Source organism: Stegostoma tigrinum, chromosome 7 (genome assembly GCF_030684315.1).
Source record: "Stegostoma tigrinum isolate sSteTig4 chromosome 7, sSteTig4.hap1, whole genome shotgun sequence".
In the NCBI taxonomy this organism is placed as follows: Eukaryota; Metazoa; Chordata; class Chondrichthyes; order Orectolobiformes; family Stegostomatidae; genus Stegostoma; species Stegostoma tigrinum.
This window is the reverse complement of record NC_081360.1, coordinates 103,514,180-103,537,387: the sequence shown is the minus strand read 5'-3', so window position 1 is coordinate 103,537,387 and position 23,208 is coordinate 103,514,180. Positions and strand designations below refer to the sequence as shown.

At 42.6% G+C, this 23,208-nt stretch overlaps 1 protein-coding gene across 7 annotated transcripts in view; it reads left to right on the top strand.

Moving 5' to 3' along the window:
- LOC125454335 (ATP-binding cassette sub-family B member 6-like) overlaps window positions 1-23,208 on the top strand; it is a 221,157-nt gene that overhangs the window by 95,028 nt on the left and 102,921 nt on the right. For all 7 annotated transcript variants that reach the window (XM_048534994.2, XM_048534995.2, XM_048534992.2 and 4 more), the window contains 5 exons: window positions 4,547-4,612; window positions 6,347-6,472; window positions 6,563-6,639; window positions 13,428-13,491; window positions 21,535-21,620. In XM_048534994.2, the coding sequence (XP_048390951.1) occupies window positions 4,547-4,612; window positions 6,347-6,472; window positions 6,563-6,639; window positions 13,428-13,491; window positions 21,535-21,620 (419 nt within the window). The remainder of the gene's footprint in view (window positions 1-4,546; window positions 4,613-6,346; window positions 6,473-6,562; window positions 6,640-13,427; window positions 13,492-21,534; window positions 21,621-23,208) is intronic.

Below are 23,208 nucleotides of genomic sequence, written 5' to 3'. Positions count from 1 at the left end.
AGATGAGGAAATGGACTGAGAATTGGCAAATGCAGTTCAATACAGAAAGTCAAACCAAGGTAGGATTTGTACAGTAAATGGTAAGATCCTGAGGAGTGTTGTGGAACAGAAGGACCTACGAGTACAAATACATGGTTCGTTGATAGTGGTGTCACAGATGGACAGGGTGGCGAAGAAGGCACTTAGCATACTGGCCTTCATCGGTCAAGGCATTGAGTATAGAAGTTGGGATGTTATGTTACAGTTGTATAAGTTGTTGGTGAGCCCGCACTTGAAGTATTATGCACAGTTTTGGTCACCCTGTTACAGGAAAGACTTTTTAAACTGGAAAGTGGATGTGAGTTTGCTCGCTGAGCTGGAAGGTTAGTTTTCAGACGTTTTGTCACCATTCTAGGTAACATCATCAGTGAGCCTCCGACGAAGCGCTGGTGTTATGTCCCGCTTTCTGTTTATCTGTTTAGGTTTCCTTGGGTTGGTGATGTCATTTCCTGCGTTGGTGATGTCATTTCCTGTTCTTTTTCTCAGAGGATGGTAGTTTGATTTGGAGCCAATGTGTTACTGGAAAGTATGCAAAGAAGATTTACGAGGATGTTACCAGGTTGGCCAGGATAGGACTTTATTCCTTGAAACGTAGGAGCATACAGGGTGGTCTTATTGAGATGTATAAAATCATGAAGGGCACAGATAGGATGAATATGTATAATCTTTTTCCCAGGGGTGAGAAATTGAAAACTACAGGACATAGGTTTAAGGTGGGAGGAGAAAAATTTAAGAAGGACCTGGGAGGCAACTTCTTACGCAGAGAGTGGTGTGTTAATGGACTGGGCTTCCAGAGAAAGTGGTTGAGGCAGTCAGAGTGAGGGGATTGGCATCTGCTATAGCACTCCCATTTCCTGAGCTTACTGATCCTTGGTCATGTCTCTGAGCAAAGCTGTGCTATTGTGCGTCAGACTTCATTAGTTATTTTCACCTAAATGCTTCATTAGTCAGTTTCTTTCACCCACCTGCTGGGATAAATAGCTTTATGGGCCCTTAGAATGCCACAGCATGAGCCCCATGGCTGCCGCAGAGTACAGGGGGTCACTGAGGAGGGAACCTTCCAAACTGAGGCCCCCTACCATTGAAGTTGTGGTTTCTGTCCTGACGTTTGAAACATGCATCCGTTCTGACTCCTCCTGGGGTCCCTGTTTAAACTGTGAGGTTTGAACAATTGGGTGAGGATTGATTGCATTTAGTCTGGAAATTTTGGAAGCAGGGTTGTAATGCCATGGTTTTAGTTATAAAACCACAACAAAGCCTTGTTTACCAAATTTCAGTTTACCACCCGGTGAGTGCATCTGTTTGTCAAAATTCTACCTTGCCACTATGTTAACCAGAATAGGCCGATAGGGTTTCTGCGTAATATCGCATGATAGACGACATCTCTGGGTATTGCAGTGTTCTTACACAACTGCACTGGAATATCAGTCCTGATTTTCTTTTAATGCACTTAGGCCTTGTTTGAGTCATGAGACTCCTACCGACTGAGCCATAGCTTCTCCTCTTGGGCACTCTGAGGTGGTCTAATTATTGACTATCTCTGTGAGCGTGTGACCTTTTTTAAAAAGTTCTCCCATGTTATTATAATTTTGCTCAAATGAAACTATCTCAGCATAAAAGTTCAGATGGACGTTGCCTTTTCTTGTGTCACTAGCTGGCTTTAGTGAATTAGGGCCTTCCTAAATTACCTTTGATCTCATTACTGCTTTGGTGCTGGAGGGAAGTGAATTAGTGACATGTTTAACATCACAGGACTGCACTTTCTGCTCTGTTGGCCACAGAACACAATGAGACGTTGATGATGCAGCCGTGCTTTTCGCTCTCAACTACAGTCCTGTGCCTTGCAGCATTCTGGAAGGCCATCAAAGGTTTTAACATTTCCTACCTCTTCCTGATTCTTTCCTCTGAAACTTTCTTCTTTGCTGCTGGGATCAAATTAACTTCAAAGCATATTTGAATACAGAATCGTGCTGATCAGATAAAGTGGAAAGACTCATTTCTGCCTGTTAGCCTATGGCCAGTGCAAAGTGAACTGAGGATCAATTCTCTTCATTTTTATATTTTTGTTAAGGGACAACAGTTGAATAAACTCTGAAGCTTTGCCGACATCCATGTGTCTAGCTGTTATCCTTGCAGATGAGTTGCTTCTTTAAGAGTCTCTCTGCCTACTGTATTAGTTTAGGTAGGTCTTGAGCTCCCCAAGCACTAACTAAAGAGCAGTTTTCAAGTTTCCCCAGGGTAGGGGAGTCCAAAACTAGAGGGCATAGATTTAAGGTGAGGGGAAAGATTTAAAAGGGACTCGAGGAGCAACTTTTTCACACGGAGCGTGGTGTGTAAATGGAACAAGCTGCCAGAGGCAGTGGTAAAAGTGGTTACAATTACTACATTTTAAAGACATTTGAACAGGTGTGTGGATAGGAAATGTTTAGAGGGACGTAGACCAAATGCAGGTAAATGGGACGAGTTTAATTTAGAAAACCTGATCGGAAGTTGGCTGGCTGAAAGAAGACAGAGGGTGGTAGTTGATGGGAAATGTTCATCCTGGAGACCAGATACTAGTGGTGTACTGCAAGGGTCGGTGTTGGGTCCACTGCTGTTTGTCATTTTTATAAATGACCTGGATGAGGGCGTAGAAGGATGGGTTAGTAAATTTGCAGACAACACTAAGGTCGGTGGAGTTGTGGATAGTGACGAAGGATGCTGTAGGTTGCAGAGAGACATAGGTAAGCTGCAGAGCTGGGCTGAGAGGTGGCAAATGGAGTTTAATGCAGACAAGTATGAGGTGATGCACTTTGTTAGGAGTAACCGGAAGGCAAAGTATTGGGCTAATGGTAAGATTCTTAGTAGTGTAGATGAGCAGAGAGATCTCTGTGTCCAGGTACACAGATCATTGAAAGTTGCCACCCAGGTTGACAGGGCTGTTAAGAAGGCGTACAGTGTTTTAGCTTTTATTAATAGAGGGATCGAGTTCCGGAACCAAGAGGTTATGGTGAAGCTGTACAAAACTCTGGTGCGGCTGCACTTGGAGTGTTGTGTACAGTTCTGGTCACCGCATTATAAGAAGGATGTGGAAGCTTTGGAAAGGGTGCAGAGGAGATTTACTAGGATGTTGCCTGGTAAGGAGGGAAGGTCTTACGAGGAAAGGCTGAGGGACTTGAGGCTGTTTTCATTAGAGAGAAGAAGGTTGAGAGGTGACTTAATTGAAACATATAAAATAATCAGATGGTTAGATAGGGTGGATAGGGAGAGCCTTTTTCCTAGGATGGTGATGGCGAGCACGAGGGGGCACAGCTTTAAATTGAGGGGTGAAAGATATAGGACAGATGTCAGAGGTAGTTTCTTTACTCAGAGAGTAGTAAGGGAATGGAACGCTTTGCCTGCAACGGTAGTAGATTCGCCAAATTTAGATACGTTTAAGTCGTCATTGGACAAGCATATGGACGTACATGGAATAGTGTAGGTTAGATGGGCTTAAGATCGGTATGACAGGTCGGCACAACATTGAGGGCCAAAGGGCCTGTACTGTGCTGTAATGTTCTATGTTCTATGACATGGTCGAGTTAGGCCAGAGGGCCTGTCTCTGTGCTGTACGATTCCATAATTCTAAGTTGTGGGCCAGCAAGTAGCTCTTGAATCTGAGCCAGAAGGCTGAAGGTTTCACTCCTACTCCAGTGATTTGAGCACGTATGACCACTGCACTCTTGGAGGTGCAAGCTTTTAGATAGGATTTTGTCCAGTTGGGTTGACATAAAAGATCTCATGGTGACCATTTTTGAAGAGGAGTGGAATTCTGCTGTTCTCGTCATCATTTAGTCAATGCCACTGAAACAGATAATCTAATCAGTATCTGGTTGTTTGATGGAACTTGTAACAAATTAACTATGATGATATCACAATAGTGACTGAATTGTCAAATTCATTGGCTGTAAAATGTTTTGGGTCATCCTGAGGTAGTGGAAATTTTTCTAAGGGGTTGATTCTGTACTCAAGTATGGAGCTGCTTTTGAATGGAGATTCAGGTAAAGATGACAGTCCACTTTTCGAGGTCTGTGTTAATAGTGTCCCTGAAACAACACCAAATTCCTTTTAAGTGGTCGATTAATTCTTTTTCTACATCTACATTTCCGTACACGTGCAATTATAGTTGATTATTTTAAGTGGTTGGGCCCTCTAAACTATGGATAAGACACGGTGTAAATCCAAGCAAATTTTTGTTCTGCACTTCCTTTCCTCAGTGTTACAAATAAAACAGTTAGGAGCAAAAGTAGACTACTTGGCCTCCTGAGCCTGCTCTGCGATTTGTTATCATAGTTGGTCTGGCTATTCCATATTCCTGGCTTTCACCAGTAACCTTTCACTCCCTACTTAACAAGAATCAATTAATTGTGTCTTAAATATTCAAACACTGTGTTTCCATGACCTTTTTCAGGAAGAAAGTTCCAAAGACATTTTTCTGAGAAAAATACCCACAACAGACTAAACTGACACCTTTTTCCTTTGCTTTCAGGTAAAGTATTACAATGCTGAGAGTTATGAGGTGAACCGTTTCAATGATGCCATACTGAAGTATCAGGTAAGAGCTCCAGAAGGACATCCCATTCATGGCAATGCTGCAGAAAAGATCATCACCTTTTTTTCGAAAGCAAAATACAGCAAATTCTGAAACTCTGAAATGTAAACAAGAATTTCTAGATATACCCCCATCAGGTCTGGCATCATCTTTGGAGTCAGAAACGTCATAACATGTCTGCTGATGACCATTGAACTGAAATGTTGATGCTATTTCTTTCTCCCTAGATGATGCCAACCTGCAAAGTATTTCCTGTATTTGTTGATTTATTTTGGTCTTCTGTTCAGCTCCACGACCATGCACGCAACTCTTGGCATCTTGGTTCAGTGCCAGTCCTTGCATGGAGTTCCGCTCTGTGGTGCTCATACTGTGTGCTGCCATTAGTGTACCGCACCAAACCAAACCAAACCTTGCTTGATTCATTCATGCTTACAGAGGCAAACCTTCTTGAAGCATATTTTCTTGTTATGTCCGTTGACTCTTGATGTCCAGTCACATAAGTGACATAAGGAGTAGGCCATTCAGTCCATCAAACTTGTTCTGCCATTCTGAAAGGTCATGGTTGATCTACTTAGACCCTTAGCTTCACTTTCCTATCCATCCTCCCATGACTCTTGACTATCTTGTAGATCAAATATCACTCGAGTCTTGAGTATAATCAATTAGCTAGTGTTGTTTATAGTGTGATGGGGTGGGGAGAGGTGCAAAAGTACATTGGTAATCAATACCCCATCAGTTGCGGCATACATGTATCAATGTGCTGATTCAGCGACTGAAATGGCCAAGGCTCAGGAAACAAAGAATAAAATGTGGTGGCTTCTCATGATCCACTGGGTTTCTTGTTAATAAAGATTGAATTGCTGACAGCCATAGACTGATGGAAAGTGAGGGATCTGGGTTTTGGAAATTGGTCACAGTCTAGCATTCAAGGTTTGAAAAGGTAGTCAGAGGTACTTGTATTTGGAAACTTTATCAGGTTCCCAGGAACTTTTATTGAGAAAAGAGTTCCATGAGAGAGATTTTCAGCTTCTGGGATATCTTCCTTACTAACTGACTTAAATCCGTAACACTGAAAGTTAAATCCAGAAAAGCTTACAAGACAACTATTAACGGGGAAGTTCCCTTCGACTTGTCAGAATAGGCCTTCCAGTCATTCAGGGCCATAATCTCCCTCCTAAATAGCTTTGCTTACTTTCTACAAAGTCAGTTGATTTTTTTTTCCGTAAGCAACAAATGGCTTACAACACACATTAAATTATTGACATTTTCCCTTGGTATAACCTCACTGAAACCTTTTGGATCCAAGAAATGTCAAAACTGTACCATTGCTTCCGATTTTTCCTCATGGTTCTGTAATATAAGTATGTATTTGCAACAACTTGTTGGACCAGAGATCAAACCCTACCCTGACTGGAGATTGAGATACCTACATGAATTGAGTTTGGGGGGGTCTAGTATATACACTGGGGCAAGTGCTGATGTGCTCTGGTATAAAACCAGCTTTTTGATGTCCAGAACCAAGTGCCAGACTATTTGTTTTGTGAATTAGAGCATTGACAGTATTCATACAACACTGAAAATACTAGAAATACTCAACAGATAGGGCAACATCTGGAAGAGAGAAAGAGCACTTGTTCCAGGCCACTGACCTTATGTCTAGATTGATACATTTCATTCATTCACATTGGTTCATCGAACTCAATCTGTTACTGCTTGGTGTCTTGGTATTTTATTTAGGTAGCAGAATGGAAAACAAGTGCCAGCCTGGCCGTTCTGAACCAAACACAGAATTTCATCATTGGCCTTGGGTTGCTTGCTGGGTCACTTCTTAGTGCTTACTTTGTCACAGAAAAAAAGCTTCAGGTAAGTGGCATCTTGCATTCTGGTGTCAGTGTTATAAATATCTCTAATGTCCTCACTACCCTAATTGAATTTTCTTGTTTTTCTGCATAGGTTGGGGATTTTGTCTTATTTGGGACGTATATTATTCAGCTTTACACTCCACTCAGCTGGTTTGGGACATATTACAGGTTGGTGACCTCAGATATTACTACTTGCCTCCTTTGCTGTAATCTTCACCAACTGCATTTCCTTCAGTGTAATAGTTTCTTACTGCTGTGTGTTCCCTCACTGAACCCTTCTTAGAGTGCTTTGTGTGTTCTTATTCCAAATCCCTCAATTCCACGTTTCTGTATTTATGTGGTGAGTCCAGCTCAGTTTTGGTCAGTGGTAACCTCCAGGATGTTGAGAGGTTGGTATTTAGTAATGGTAACACCATTGAATGTCACAGGGTGGTGGTTAGATTTGTCTCTTATTGGAGATGGTCATTGCCTGGCATTATGTGGCCCAATTATTACTTGCCACCTGTCAGCCCAAGCCTGGATACTGTCCAGGTCTTGTTGCATTTGAACATGGACTGTTTCAGTATCTGAGGAGTTATGAATATTACTTCCCTAAAGGACATCAGTGAATCATATGCTTTTTTTTCCCAACAATCGATCGTTTCATCGTCACCATTAGCCTCTTAATTCCAGACTATTAAATTCAAATTCCACCGTCTGTCATGGTGAGATTCAAACCTAGCTCCCAATCACTCCTTGGGGTCTGGATTACTAGTCTAGTGATAAGGCCACTAGGCTATCACCTTCTGTCAAGCAATGACAAAATCACAGTTAACATTTTATACATGGATAAGGAGCAAGAGTGTAGCTAGGGAAAGGGTAGGTCCAGTCAAGGACGAAGGAGGGAATTTATGCATGGAGTTGGAGGAAGTGGGTGAGATCCTTAAATGAATACTTTGCATCAGTATTGCTAAAGGAGAAGGACATGATGGATGGTAAGTCTCAGGAGGGCTATGTTGATGTTCTAGGGAATATCAGTACAGAAAAGGAGCAGGTGTTGGGTATTTTGAAAAGCATAAAGTTAGACAAGTCCCAAGACCTGATGGGATCTATCCCAGAATTCTGAGGGAGGCAAGTGCAGAAATTGTTGGGATCGTAGAACATAGAAAAGTACAGCACAGTACAGGCCCTTCGGCCCACGATGTTGTGCCGTGGAATAATCCTAATCCAAAAATAAAATAATCTGACCTACATTCCCCTCAGTTCACTGCTGTCCATGTGCATGTCCAGCAGTTGCTTAAATGTCACTAATGACTCCGCTTCCACGACTACCACGGGTAAACTATTCCATAGCTCAACTCTCTGGGTGAAGAACCTCCCTCTGACATCTCCTCTATACCTTCCTCTTAACACCTTAAAACTATGACCCCTCGTGACAGTCAATCCTGCCCTGGGGAAAAGTCTCTGGCTATCAACTCTATCAATGTTTCTCATTACCTTGTACACCTCGATCAGGTCACCTCTCTTCCTCCTTCTCTCCAGAGAGAAAATTCCGAGCTCAGTCAACCTCTCCTCGTAAGACAAGCCCTCTAGTCCAGGCAGCATCCTGGTAAACTTCCTTTGCACCCTCTCCAAAGCCTCCACGTCTTTCCTATAATAGGGCGGCAGAACTGGACACAATATTCCAAGTAAATATTCTTGTATGAAATCTTTTGTATTTCCTTTAATCGCTAGAGAGTAGCCAATGTTGTTCCTTGCTTTAAGAAAGGCAACAATGAAAATCCGGGAAATTACAGGCCAATGAGCCTTACATCAGTTGTAGAGAAATTATAGAAGATCCTTAAGGATAGGATCTACTCACATTTGGAAAAACGTAGGCTAATTAATGATAGGCAGCATGGCTTTGTCCGGGGAAGGCCATGATTACAAACTTGATTGATATTGCCCATATGGACTTTAGCAAAACCTTTGGTAATGTCCCTCTTGGCAGGCTATTACAAGAGGTAAAGCCAGGTGGAATCCACAGTGAGCTGGTACGATGGATACAGAACTTGTTTGTTTATAGAAGACAGGGAGCAGCAGTGGAAGGGTGATTTTGTGACTGGAAATCTGTGAACACTGGTGTTTTGCAGGGATCAGAGCTGGGACACCTGTTGTTTGTAAAATATAAATGATTTGGAGGAGATGTAAGTGGCCTGATTAGTAAGTTTGCAGACAGCAGAAAGATTGGGGGAGCTATGCATGGTGACGAAGGTTGCCAGAGGATACAGCAGGATATTAATAGACTGGAGACTTGGATGGAGAAATGGCAGATGGATTTTAAACTGACAAATGTGAGCTCATTTTGGAAAATCTAATGCAGTTGGGAAGTATATAGTAAATGGCAGAACCCTTAGTAACATCACTGTACACAGGGATCTAGATATACAAATCCACAGTATGGCATGCTTGCCTTCATCAGTTATGGCACAGTGTACAAAAATTGGCAAGCCATGTTATACTATACAGGCATTAGTGAGACGGCAGCTGGAGTATTGTGCAATGTTGTGGTCCCCTTATTTGAGGAAAGATGTAGTGGCATTGAGGCATTTCAGAGGAAGTTCACTAGATTGATCTCCAAGATGAGAGGCTTGTTGTAGAAGAGAGATTGAACAGTTTAGGCTTATACTGTCTGGAATTGAGAAGATTGAGGGGAGAGCAAATTGAGGTATTCAAGATGATAAAAGGTAAAATAGATGCAGAACAAATGTTGCCTCTTGTGGGGCATTCTTGAATGAGGGATCATGGTCTTCTGATAAGGGGCAGCAAATTCAAAACAGTTGAGGAGAAACTTCTCCCAAAGGTTTGTGAATCTGTGGAATTCGCTACCGTAAAATGCCGTGGGTGTTGCGGCAGTGAGTAAATTTAAGGAGGAGTTAAACAGATTTTTAATAAATGGGTTGAAGGGTTATGGGGAGAAGGCAGGAAAATGGGGGTGAGGAGCATATCAGCCACGTTAATACGGCAGAGCCGACTTCAATTGGCTGAATGGCCTAATTCTGCTCCTATATCTTATGAACTTGTATAGAATCTTAGTGAGGCTACCTTTGGAATATTTTGTACAGTCCTGTTTGCCACACTACCAGAAGGATGTGGAAGCTTTGGAGAGGATGTGGACATGGTTTACCAGGATGTTGCCTGGATTGGAGGGTATTAGCCATGAGGAGAGATCGGACAAATTTTGTTTATTTTCGCTTGAACATCGAAAGTTGAGGGGGCGATCTGATAGATATTTATAAAATAAGGAGAAGCATGGATAACCAGAGTCTTTTTTCCCCCAGGTTAGATATGACAATTCCTAGGTGAAATAGATTTAAGGTTAAAGAAAATAAATTTAAAGCAAATATGAGAGACAAGATTTTTTTTATACACAGAGGATGGCAAGTGCCTGGAATATACTGCCAGAGGAGGTAGTGGATTTGGATACAATAGTACATTGAAGAGGCATCTTGACAGATACATGAATGGACAGGGAATGGAAGGATACAGATTATGTAGAATCTAAAGTTGTTTAGTTTAGAACGGCATCATGTGTCAGTGCTGTGTTGGTGGGCTGAAGGGCCTGTTCTTGTGCTGTATTGTTCTGTGTTCTTATCCTTGGAGTCTCTGGCCAGTATTGGACCACTGAATGTCTGCACCATTATAGAAAAAAGGATCAGCAGATGTAGTGCTCAAGTTAAAGAGAGGAAGTAGAACTTACCCATACCCTAGTGGCAGTCACTACCTTAAGGAAAAGAGAAACCTCATGGTTATCTCATGATTTTCAGTAACCAGCCTTCGTCCAATTTCTCCCCCAACCTCCAAAAAACACAAAAATTACAGGAGAAACTCAGCAGGCCTGGCAGCATCTGTGGAGAGAAAGCAGAGTTAACATTTCGAGTCTGGTGACCATTTGACTTTGTTGTAATGCTTTATCAGACAGATTTTTTTAGTCAGTAAAGGAAATGGCAGGAGAGTGAGATTATCAGATGCCATGATCTCATTGAATATGGAGTAGAATTGATGGGATTACTTCTCCCCTTGTGTCTTATGGCCTTATCAAACCTTGAACACCCATTATCATTGCACATGCATTGAATACCTGGGGAATGTTGGTCAGGACATGAGAATTTTCTGCCGTCTTCAGATAGTTTAGGATCTTTGCAATGAACTTGAAATGTCAGAAGAGGCAGGCAGGGTTTTAATTGATGATCTCCCCGTGAAGGATGGTAACTCATACTGCTTCAGGACACGGTATAATAGTAGCCTCACTTACACACTTAATCTCTTCATTGATTGAATCCACAACCTGCTGAGCCTGTATCATTATGACACATCCTCAAATGTTTCAGTTCCTTTCAGTCCTAAGCTTTTACAGAAGTGTCTGTGTTGTCATTAATATGTCAAGCCACAACATGTGGCAATAATGATGCAATTGAAAATCTGGAGTCCTGAGATCTTGTTGTGGTATCCTCATTACCAATAAGATCACAGTAAAACACCACACAATTGCTAAAACAAAAGCAAAATACTGCAGATGCTGGAAATCAGAATTTTTTAAAAAAATTGCTGAAGAAACTTGAGTCTTACAGCATCTGTGAAGACAGAAACAAAGTTAACATTTCAGGCCTGATACAGTTGTCTCTAAAAAGGCAACATCCTTTCTCTCCTTGAAGAGAAATACCGAAGAACTGGAATTAGCCAGCTATTTTCACTCACCATTTGCCTGTTAGCTATTGCCTCTAACTGGTGACAGAGCTTGCACAATTTGTGTCCTAATTGCCCTGTGCCTGCAGTGAAGAATTGAAAGCAGTCAGAAAGGATCGGAGATCAGAAGGATTCGAAATACAGGACAGTCAATGCATCCTGTGACCTGGTGCAATTAAACTGTGCACCTTTTTTCCCTCCGCCCATAACATCTTTGTCCATATCTGTCTACATGTATGTGTAAGGGTTTAAGAAGGGGTAACGTTTAAATTAGAGAATTATAAGATGATGGGTTAGATTTTGTTTGCCAGTCATAAAACTTATTCCTTTGAAATAAACAGTAGCTTCTTATGAAGTACAGAAATGAGTTCCGTGTTTTCTATTAACCTGGATTTGTCAGTGATGAAGCTTTTGTTTTCCATCTCTACTTGTTGTCAGCCCAGTCCGGCAGATGTATCCTTCAGGATGCTGATTAGTAATGGTGCTACCAAACCATTCTTGGCAATAGATATCAATGTCCCCCATTCGGGGTACACCACAGGCCTTGCAACTTAGTGCTTCTTCCAAGTGGCATTCAGTTTGGAAGAGCACCAATCATCAAATGAGAATGAAGCTGTAAGTGCTAATGAGGTTTCCTTGTTCATGTTTGAGAAGATGACCTGAGATTTCATTGGGTTTTAAGTCTGTGGAATGCTGCCGGGCCAATTGTTTCCTTTCTCTGTGCAACTGATTCATCACCTCTGATGGATCTTTCCTGCAGGTGGGTCAGGACAGATTGAGGGAAGTTGTTGAGGTGTCTAGGCTATTAGCTATAAAGTTTTATTGGATGAGTATGATTACGTCCAGCTGTTGTTTGCCTAGACTGTGGGACAGCTGACCATCATTTTGGTACAAGTCTCAAATTGTCAATATGAAGGATAAGAGCTTTGTTAATAAGGACTTGGCAATATCATGCAGGTTGGAAACACTTTGTTGCTTCCAACATGTAGGTCAATGTTATATGGTCCAACCTGCTTTAGTTAGTTTTACCAACCACTATAGTGAAGTTGAAACAAAGTGGCTTACTAGGCAATTTAAGAGGGCAACTAAGAGTCAACCACATTGAGTCAGAAGTCATATGTGAATCTGACAAAAGCAGGTTACAGATTTTATTCCTTAAAGATCATTAGTGAACCAGAGGTATTTTTATTATACTCCAGTAGTTTCAAAGTTGTCCTTACTGTGGCTAGAAAGGCAAATGTTTCTTTCTTAGGGGACAGTCCTGGGACTTTATTCATTTATGTGATTCAGTTTTGCTCATGAGGCAAATTGGCACTATGCAGATAATCACAGAAGTTAAAGTGACCTTCTTCCTAAGATATGAATAGACTGGACTTAGTGTAGAAGAGATTTCATTGTTAGCAAGTTTTGAGAAGATTTGTAGCTCAGGTTGAGGTTCTGGATGTGAGTTTGCTCGCTGAGCTGGAAGGTTAGTTTTCAGACGTTTCGTCACCATTCTAGGTAACCTCATCAGTGCTTCGTCGGAGGCTCACTGATGATGTTACCTAGAATGGTGACGAAACGTCTGAAAACTAACCTTCCAGCTCAGCGAGCAAACTCACATCCAGATTTCATTGTGTCTGAAGTCAGTGTTGAATTCTTCCAAGTCTTGATGGGATGAACCGTCTGTTCCTGTTCCTGTTTCTTGTGGTCTCTTTGCGACTGTTACGAGTGATCCTTGACTCTTCTGGAGAAGTGGTTTTTGCAGGAATGTGGCCGTAACTTCTCTCAAAGGTTACATATCTCTTTTTCCCTTGATCTTTGAGGTTTTGTAATTTATTTTTTAATTAGTTCATGAGACATAGGTAAGCATTTGAGTCATTTGTGCATCTGGGCTAACATTTAATGCTATTTCTAATTGCACTTGAACTGACTGGCTAATGCAATCTGAGAGGACAGTTAAGAGTCAGCCATATTCCTGTGGGTCTAGAGTCACAGGCAAGCCAGACCAGGTAAGTATAGCAGATTTCCTTCCTTAAAGGACTTTAATAAACCAGATGAGTTTTTAAGGACAGTTGGCAGTGGTCGCCATTAGGCTAGTTTCTAATTCCAGATTTTCATTGATTCAGATTTCACCTTCTGTCAAAGTGAGATTCAAACTTGTGTCCCCATTAGGTGTCTGGATCACTAGCCCAGTGACGGTGCCATTATGTTGCTGTTTCCCTGTAGCATTAATTGCAGATGTCTAATCTTCTTTATCATCTATCCACCAGGATGATCCAGAGTTCATTCATAGACATGGAGAATATGTTTGAGCTGTTCCATGAGGAACAAGAGGTAGGCAGCTTGCTCTTTTTTAAAATCATTAACAATTTGTCATATGAGCAAATGATGCAGTAATAACAAAGGACAGATGGAGACGGAGTGGGGGAAGTGGGGCTCTGGGAAAATTAGACATTTGGGAAGTTAGTCTCTACTTTTTCAGTTTTGGCTCCTTTGTCATCTGCAGCACCCTTCACCTCATTAATGTGGTGGTGTTGCTTTCTGCCACCTAAACTTTCACTCCAGAATTCCTTCAAGTGTTGTCGCCTGTAATTCTCCCTTCTAACATTTAAGATTGTACTTAAACCTGCATGTTTCACCAAGTCTTTAGTCACCTGTTATCCTTTCAATTGAGCATCATTATGTCCCATACTTCAGTAAAGCATCTTGAAAAATGGTGTCTAAGACATTTATTCTGTATTAGTAAGGGCAGTCTCAATATCCAGCAAACAGGTAAGGTGTGGATTGTTGGGGGTACAATTATAGAAATTTCCAGGACAAAAGGAGGCCCATTGTGCCCACACTGACCGACAAGTCACTATCCAGCTCGAGATAGATTGATCCTACTTTCTAACTCTTGGCCAGTAGTCTTGTAGGTTAGAGAGCTTTGTGCAGGTCCAAGTTTAGGCAGTGAGCTCCATATCACTTGGCGAAACCATTTCTCCTTAAATTCCTTTAAATCTCCTACCTTTTACCCCAAATCAGTAGTCTTTGGTAATGGATTGCTCCACCAGAGGAGTAAAGCTTTCCTGTCCACTGTATCCAACCCTACACTTCAGTTAGGTTTTCCGTCAGCCTTCCCTGTTTCTTGTCTTGTATTCTAAACTTCTTTGTGAAACATTTTGTCTGCACCTGGAGAATTATGCACTTTCAAAGGCTTTTAAACGTCTTAACAGTTCTTCTTTCAGCGAGTTTTGAGAAGATTTGTAGCTCAGGTTGAGGTTCTGAATGTGAGTTTGCTCGCTGAGCTGGAAGGTTAGTTTTCAGACGTTTCATCACCATTCTAGGTAACATCATCAGTGAGCCTCTGATGAAGCGCTGGTGTTGTATCCCGCTTTCTATTTGTCTGTTTAGGTTACTAAACAGACAAATAGAAAGCGGGACATAACACCAGCGCTACATCGGAGGCTCACTGATGACGTTACCTAGAATGTTGACGAAACGTCTGAAAACTAACCTTCCAGCTCAGCGAGCAAACTCACATCCAGTTCTTCTTTCATTATATGAATTCTATCAAATACTTCACACTCCTCCTCCCTGGCTACAACCTCTGTATCATTCCTCTCATTTTTGAAAACAAACACTAAGTATTAATTACAACTGTAATTGTTGTAGTTAATACTTACGCCAAATTAATACATTACTGTAAATTAGTAAGGGCAGTCTCAAGATCTAACCAAGAGGTAAGGTGTGGATTGCTGGAGCTACAATTATAGAAATTGCCAGAGCAAAAGGAGGTCCATTGTGGAGGGGACGCAATGGCCTAGTCGTATTATCACTGAACTATTAATCCAGAGACCCAAATGTTCTGGGGACCTGGTTCTAATACCACCACGGAAGCAGGTGGAATTTGAATTCAGAAATATCTGGGATTAAGAGTCTAATGATGACTGTGAATCCATTGCCAGTTGTTGGAAAAACCCAGCTGGTTCACTAATGTCCTTCAGGGAAATAAACTGCCATTCTTACTTGGTCTGGGTTACATGTGACTCCAGACCCACAGCAATGTGGTTGACTCTGAACTGCCCCCTGAGATGGGAAATAAATGCTGCCTAGCCAGTGTGGCTGTCATCCTGTGAATGAATTTTTAAAGAAAAAGTCGTTTGGTATTACTGAATATGAGTTGCTAAAAAAAATGTGTTGAAACTTTTTGTCTTGCACTCAGGACAGTTTTCAAAACCACCAATTCAAGGGAGCAAACCAATATTTGTAATAGTTTTGTTAATCAGCCTGCTCAGATATTGACTGACACATGTCTGGGGCAGGTGGGATTTCAACCTGAGTCTCCTGTCTCAGAGGTGGGTCACTACCATATCACCAGAAGAATTCCTAAATAAACCACACTATTTGTGAAGGGAAAATAGAGTTAATGTTTCGAGCCCAGTGACCCTTCTTCAGAACTGGCCTGGACTACATTTGCCTCCACATGCACTGCAATGTGGTTGACACTTAACAGTCCTGTAGACAGTTTTAGGGATATGTAATAACTGATGCTATAATCAGTGTTGCAGACAGATCAAAAATATTTGGAAAATGTACACACAATGCACGCGTTTTTAACTAGTCAGCTAACTGCCAATCATCCTTAGTTGGTGCATTCTCCATCGCAAAACCTCTCCATAGTACTTTTCCCAACCAATCACTGTTGTCCTCTCCTGTAGCTTGCATATTTTTCTTTACCCCAAATTGATATTTCTTGTGAATTGTGAGCCAAAATGAAAAGCTTCAAAAAAAAGTGTTTTATTCAGTATTGCTCATTACTTAAGAACCATACCAATGTGCTTGTTTCTGCACACAGATTAGCCCAATAGTCTCTACTAGACCCTACTCTTTCTTTAGTTATCCAGTTGCTCATATAATTATGGAAGAGATGTGGATTTGTCTTGATTTTATTTGCCAATGTTTCTTACTCTCTCTCTTTGCTTTCTTATGTTTATTTTCTAATTAAATGTCTGCAATATGACCACCCTCTCTCTCCTTCACCACCCTCCCTGGCCAATTCTGATCTTTCCCATACTCTTGTTCTGTACCCCTGCCATTGATTTGGCACATGTTTATCACTGCATCTGAGCTTAAGCAGACCTCAGTGTATTAAAATCTGCCTTTGCCCAGTTGTGATCCTCTGGTCTCTCTCTGTCCTTTTCTAGTTCTGATAGAACATGGAACAGCACAGCAGAGGAAACAGGCCATTTGGCCCAACAGGTCTGTGCTGACCATGTTGCCATTCTTAACTAATCCAATCTGCCTAACACATGATCGGAGTCCCTCTATTCCCTGCATGTTCATGTGTCTATCTAAATGTCTCTTATAAGTTGTTTTAGTTACCTGCTGCTACCACCTCAGCAGATTCCAGGCATGACCACCATCTGTGTAAAAAAAAAAACTGACATCTCTATTAAACTTCCCCCCTCTCACTTTAAACCTATGGCTTCTAATATTTGACATATCCATCCTGAGAAAAAGACCCCAACTATCTACCCTATCCAAGCCATATAATTTTATATACTTATATCAGCTTGACCACCACCACCCCCCAACCCTCACCAACTTCTGATACTCTAGTGAAAAAAAATCCAAGTTTGCCGAACCTCTCCTTAGACATAACACACTCCAGTCTAGGTAACAGCCTGGTCAACCATTTTTACATCCTCCCCGAAGCCTCCACATCCTCCTTATGGTGTGATGATCAGAACTGCACGCAGTACTCCAAATGTAACCTGACTAAAATTATTTTCTACAGTTTCAACATGACTTGCCAACCTTCATACTCAGTGCCCTGACCGATGAAGGCAAACATACATTATGCTGCCTTTACCACCTTGTATTGCCACTTCCAAGGAGCTGTGGACTTAACGCCACAAAAATCCTTCTGTCTGTCAGTGCTTCTAAGGGTTCTGTCATTTACTGAATACTTTCCTTTTGCATTTGACCTCCCAAAGCATCACCTTCTACTTGCCCAGATTAAACTCTATCTGCCATCTCTCTGCTCAACTTTCCAGCTGATCTGTATCCTGCTGTAACCTTTGATAACCTTCCTAAGTATACACAACTTCACCAATTTTCATGTAATCTGAAAATTTAATAATCAGACCACCTACACTTTCATCCAAATCATTCAATTGATTTGGTGACATTCAACTGATATTCAGCTAAAGTTATGCACTTGGTTATCAAGTGTGCCATTTCTCCAAAGTAAAGCTGGGTCTGGGTAGGATACTCTTCAGAGGGTCAGTGAGGACTCAATGAGCCAAATGGCCTCTTTCCACACTGTAAGGATTCTGTGATTCTACTAACTGGAGCATCCAGGGTTCTGCCACGATCCTGAGCAAATCTGAAGCAGGTCATCATATCCATTGCAGTTCATGGCTGACATGAGACTTCATGGGAATGGCAAAGTGGCTCAGTGCTTAGCGCTGCTGCCCCGCAGCACCAGGAACGTAGGTTCGATTCCAGCCTGGAAGAGGGTGGAGGAGAGTATAACTAGGGAGGGAGGAGTTTTTGATTATCTTAGTTGCTTTCCCAAGGCAGTGGGAAGTGTAGGTGGAGTCGACGGATAGAAGGCTGGCTTGCATGATAGACTGGTTTGTATACACAACGTACTGTGTTTATGACTAGCTTTTGTGAGGTCTTGGGAAGACCAGTTGCCAAACCACGTTGTGGTGCATCCACATAGGATGCTTTCCATGGTGTATCTGTAAAAATTAGTAAGAGTCCTTGTCGACATGCTGAATTTCCTTTGCCTCCTGAGGAAGTAGAAATGCTACTGTGTACAGGCTGCAGTGGCACAAACTTTCGGAGTCTCGCTCCTTCTTCGAGTGTTCACAAGGTTACGCAATACCCTCCTCTCTTCCATTGGCTTGTTTAACCAACATAAGACCAAGGCGCACCCGATCAATAAGATCAGGACCAGGTATTCCTGCTGCAATAAGAGTGGCGAGTACCGCTTGATCTCTTGCCATTACCGCAAACATAAGGGGACGAGGCAACCAAGCCCAGTTGGTACCTTCCAATGCTGCAAATGTGAACTTCAGTTTACAACAAAATCCAGACTTGGTCAGCATGAGAGGCACAGGCAAAATGAGATACACCTCCAAATGGTTGAAACAACATCTAAGCTGGAGAGGAGAGTCTACAAATGGTCTGAGGAAGAGGTCGCACTCCTCAGGGAGCTCGAACTGAGATTTGCTGGCTGCAAGCACATTTAACAAGGAAATTGCAAGCATCTCTAAAACAAAAACTGCAAAGCAGATCTGTGGTAAACAAGAACCCTGCAGAATCCACAGACAGAGGTGCAAGCAACCGATGCTCCCTTGGAGCAGCACCCAGAGACCAAACCAGAAGGGGAAGTCAGTAACACCGAGGGAACAGTTTGACAACCAGATAGAACCCCAGACTGCTGGCTCCCATCCTTATCCATAGGGATGTGGATAACCAGCTGACTGAAGCAGAGGAATTCCTGGAAGCAGAGGACGACCCTGAATGTTGGGCTTTGCAGATCAGGCTAATGGAAAGTATCCCCGAACTGCTGATGATCAGAGGAAAGAGACAAGCGCCTCCTGGTGGCAAGAAAGAGAAAAGGAAGTTTAGAAAAGAAATGGTTAGCAGTGAAATGGAAAAGAGATAGGTACAGCGAAAAGCAGTGTTCAGAGCAACCCAGCTGCTCCACCAGACATTCAGGCAGCAACTCACTGAACAGGTTATGGGGGCACCAACTGCACTCTCATGCCCACTATCTGTAGAGGAACTGGAAGAGACCTTCAGAGACAAGCTCTCCAAACCAAACAATAAGATGAACCTTCGATTACCAAGTGTGGAGCTGGATGAACACAGCAGTCCAAGCAGCATCTTAGGAGCACAAAAGCTGACGTTTCGGGCCTAGACCCGTAATCAAAAAAGCTTTTCTGATGAAGGGTCTAGGCCCGAAACGTCAGCTTTTGTGCTTCTAAGATGCTGCTTGGCCTGCTGTGTTCATCCAGCCCCACACTTTGTTATCTTGGATTCTCCAGCATCTGCAGTTCCCATTATGTTTGATCACAAATAAGTTGAACCTTAACAGATTTGCCACATAGAACATAGAACATAGAACGATACAGCACAGAACAGACCTTTCGGCCCTCGATGTTGTGCCGACCTGTGAACTAATCTAAGCCCCTTGCCCTACACTATCCCATCATTATCCATGTGCTTATCCAAGGACTGTTTAAATGCCACTAATGTGGCTGAGTTAACTACACTGGCAGGCAGGGTGTTCCACGCCCTTACCACTCTCTGAGTAAAGAACCTGTCTCTGACATCTGTCTTAAATCTATCACCCCTCAATTTGTAGCTATGTCCCCTTGTACAAGCTGAAGTCATCATCCTCAGAAAAAGGCTCTCACTGTCCACCCTATTTAATCCTCTGAACATCTTGTATGCCTCTATTAAATCCCCTCTGAGCCTCCTTCTCTCCACTGAGAACAGACCCAAGTCCCTCAGCCTTTCTTCATAGGGCCTACGCTCTAGACCAGGCAACATCCTGGTAAATCTCCTCTGCACCTTTTCCAATGCTTCCACATCCTTCCTGTAATGGGGCGACCAGAACTGCACGCAATATTCGAAACAAGGCCACACTAGCATTTTCTACAGTTGCAGCATGACATCATGGCTCCGGAACTCAGTCCCTCTACCAATAAAACCTAACACACCGTAAGCCTTCTTAACAGCACTATCAACCTGGGTGGCAACTTTCAGGGATCTATGTACATGGGCACCAAGATCCCTCTGCACAGCCACACTACCAAGAATCTTTCCATTGACCTGGTATTCTGCCTTCCTATTATTCCTGCCAAAGTGAATCACTTCACATTTAATCCATATTAAACTCCATTTGCCACCTTCCAGCCCAATTCTGCAGTTTATCCAAGTCTCCCTGCAACCTGCAACATTCTTCCACACTGTCCACCACTCCACTGACTTTAGTGTACGGAGCAATTGACGATGGTTCACTGATGAAGCCAATAAAGGAGGAAGAGGTCCGCAAGGCCATCAAAGGCATTGACGCATGTAGTGCAGCAGAACCAGATGTCATGAGGCTGAAGGGCATGAGAGCATCCACAATGAGGGTGACACAAGGCTGCCTCGATTCTTCTCTCTATTGTTGAAGTCAAATGCTACACCAGAGTCATTAAAAAAAGGGTCAAACGGTCGTGATAACACCAGAAAGACGGAGACAACTGGCACCCAATCACGATTGGTCCAATGCTGCTATGTCTGTTCACCAACATCATGGTGAGATGGCCGAGTGAAACAGTCAAGATACTCCCTAGGTAGTCGGGTTTCTTAATGATGACTCGCGGCTGCAAAGAAAATATTGCACTGCTGGAGAACATCAGTAAGCATGCAAAAAAATGACAAGAAGGACCTTGCAGTTGTCTTTGTCGATCTGGGAAAGGCATTTGACTCAGTTGGGCAGAAACTACACTTGAAATCATCGAACAGAATGAAGCTACCAGATGAATTCATAACATTAATCAAAGACTTACATATACAAACAATACAATAGTGACCGAAGGACACAAAACTAAGACTGGAGAAATAAATAATGAGGAGGAGGTCATAAACAGGGTGACCCATGCACACCAATTCTATTTAACATTGCCCTGGATCCGTTGGTGTGCTCATGGAGGAAGCCAGCTCTGGAACTGCCCTGCCCCAGAAGGACAGAAGAGTCAACTGTTCTAAATGGGTTTCCATGGATGACATATATTCCCTGTATTGCCACAATAATGCCACCCGAAAGTTGCAGAACAGCACCTCATTTCGCTTGGGAACCCTGCAGCCCAGTGGTATCCATATGGACTTCACAAGCTTCAAAATCTCCCCGCCCTCGACCGCACCCCAAAACCAGCCCAGCTCATCCCCGCCTCCCTGACCTGTCCGTCCTTTCTCCCATGTATCCACTCCTCCCATCTTAACCCCCACTCCCACCTTCCACCTACCAGCCTCATCCCTGCCTCCTTGACCTGCCGTCTTCCCTTAACTGACCAACCCCCGTCCTAACTCTCCACCTACGCTCACCTTTACTGGCTCCATCCCCGCCTTCTTGACCTGTCTGTCTCCTCTCCACCTATCTGCTCCTTTATCCACCTTCCATCCACCTCCCCCTCTATCTCTATTTATTTCAGAATCCCCTTCCCCTCACCCATTTCTGAAGAAGGGTGCAGACCTGAAACACCTCCACATCAGGGCATAGTGTGAGAGAGAGAGAGAGAGAGAGAGTGGGGGGGGGGGGAGGGAGAGAGAGAATAGCTTTGTATGTATAAATAAACACACTGAAGACGATCATTCTATGTTTTGCAGATTACTGATGACATCAATGCAGCAGATCTTATTTTCAAAGTTGGAAAGGTGGAGTTTGATGAAGTTTATTTTAGCTATGTTGATGGGTAAGTAAATAATGTGCATCAAGAAACGTGATTTTGGTTGTTTAAGGTCACTCACCTCAATCCCAGGAAATCACAGCAGCAGTTCCTTGGGGTAGTGTCCTCAGTCCAACTATCTTCACTGCTTTATCAATTTCCTTCCCTCCATAGGTTCAAAAGTGGGAATATTCACAGATGAATTCAACATTCAATAGCAATTGTGGCTTCTTAGACCCTGAAACAGCTTGTGTTCAACTGTATCAAGATCTGTAAAGCATTCAGACTTGGGTTGACTAGCTGCAAGTAACATTTGTGCCACATAAGTGGCAAGTGGTTAACTCAAACAAGATGGCATCTAACCCTACCTTTAACACTCAGTAACATTGCCATCACTGAATTGCTGTTATCAACATTTTAGGTGTTACCCTTGACCAGAAGCTAAACTGCAGATGCCATGTGCTACAACAGCAAGTCAGAGGCTAGGAATTCAGCGGTGGGAAATTCATCACTTGACTCTGTAGTCAATGCCAATTGATCAAAGGTATAGGAGCAGAATTAGGCCGTTGGGCTCATCGAATTTGCTCTGTCACTCAGTGAGATGATGGCTGATCTGAGAAACTTTGGCACCAATTTTCTGCATTGCTCGCATAACCCTTCATTCCCTTGTTTGACTGAAGCTCTGCTGAACATAAAATCATAGAATGCAGCAGCAAGAATAGGCCCTTCAAACCTGGTCCACCATTCATTATGGTTATAGCTGATGATTCAACTCAATCCCCTGTTCCCATATTCTTTGATTTCGTTATTCCTAAGAAAGCTACCTGCATTTTTCTTGAAAACATTCAATGCTTTGGCCTCAACCATATTCAATGGCAAAGAATTCCACAGATTACCACTATCTGAATGAAGATATTTCTTCTCATCTGTTCTAAAAGGCCTTATCCAGAAACTGTGACTCCAGGTTCTGGACTGCCCAGTCATCGAGAATATATTTCCTGCATTACCCAGTCTAGTCTTGTTAGAATTTAATAAGTCTCTGTGAAATCTATGCTCATTCTTCTAAACCCTAATGAACCTTGTCCTAACCAATCCAGCCTCTCCCCATACAACAGTCCTGCTGTCCCAGGAATCAGCCTGATCAACCTCAATACTCCCTCAATAGCCAGGATATTGTTCCTTGGATAAGCAGACCAAAACTGCGCATAATACTCAAGGTGTGATCTTACCAGTGCCCTGTACAGTTGCAGCAAGGTATCCCTGTTCCTGTAGTTGAATCTTTTCACTATGAAGGCCAACATTATCATTTGCCTTCTTTGCTACCTGCTGCATCTACATGCTTACTTTCAGCAACTGGTGCATGAGGGCTCCCAGCTCTTGCGGTACCACCCCCTTCCCAAATTTATTGTCATTCAGATAAAAATTTGCCTGCCTGCTATCAATTTGGATAAATTCACACTTATACACAACAACTGCCTGGGATCAGTTAGCTTAGATGGCTGGACAACTGATTTGCAATGCAAAGTGACGCTAACAACATGAGCTCAATTCCTGCACCATGAAAGACTCTCCTCCTTAGCCTCCCCCCTCACCTGAGATGTGGTAACTCTCAGGT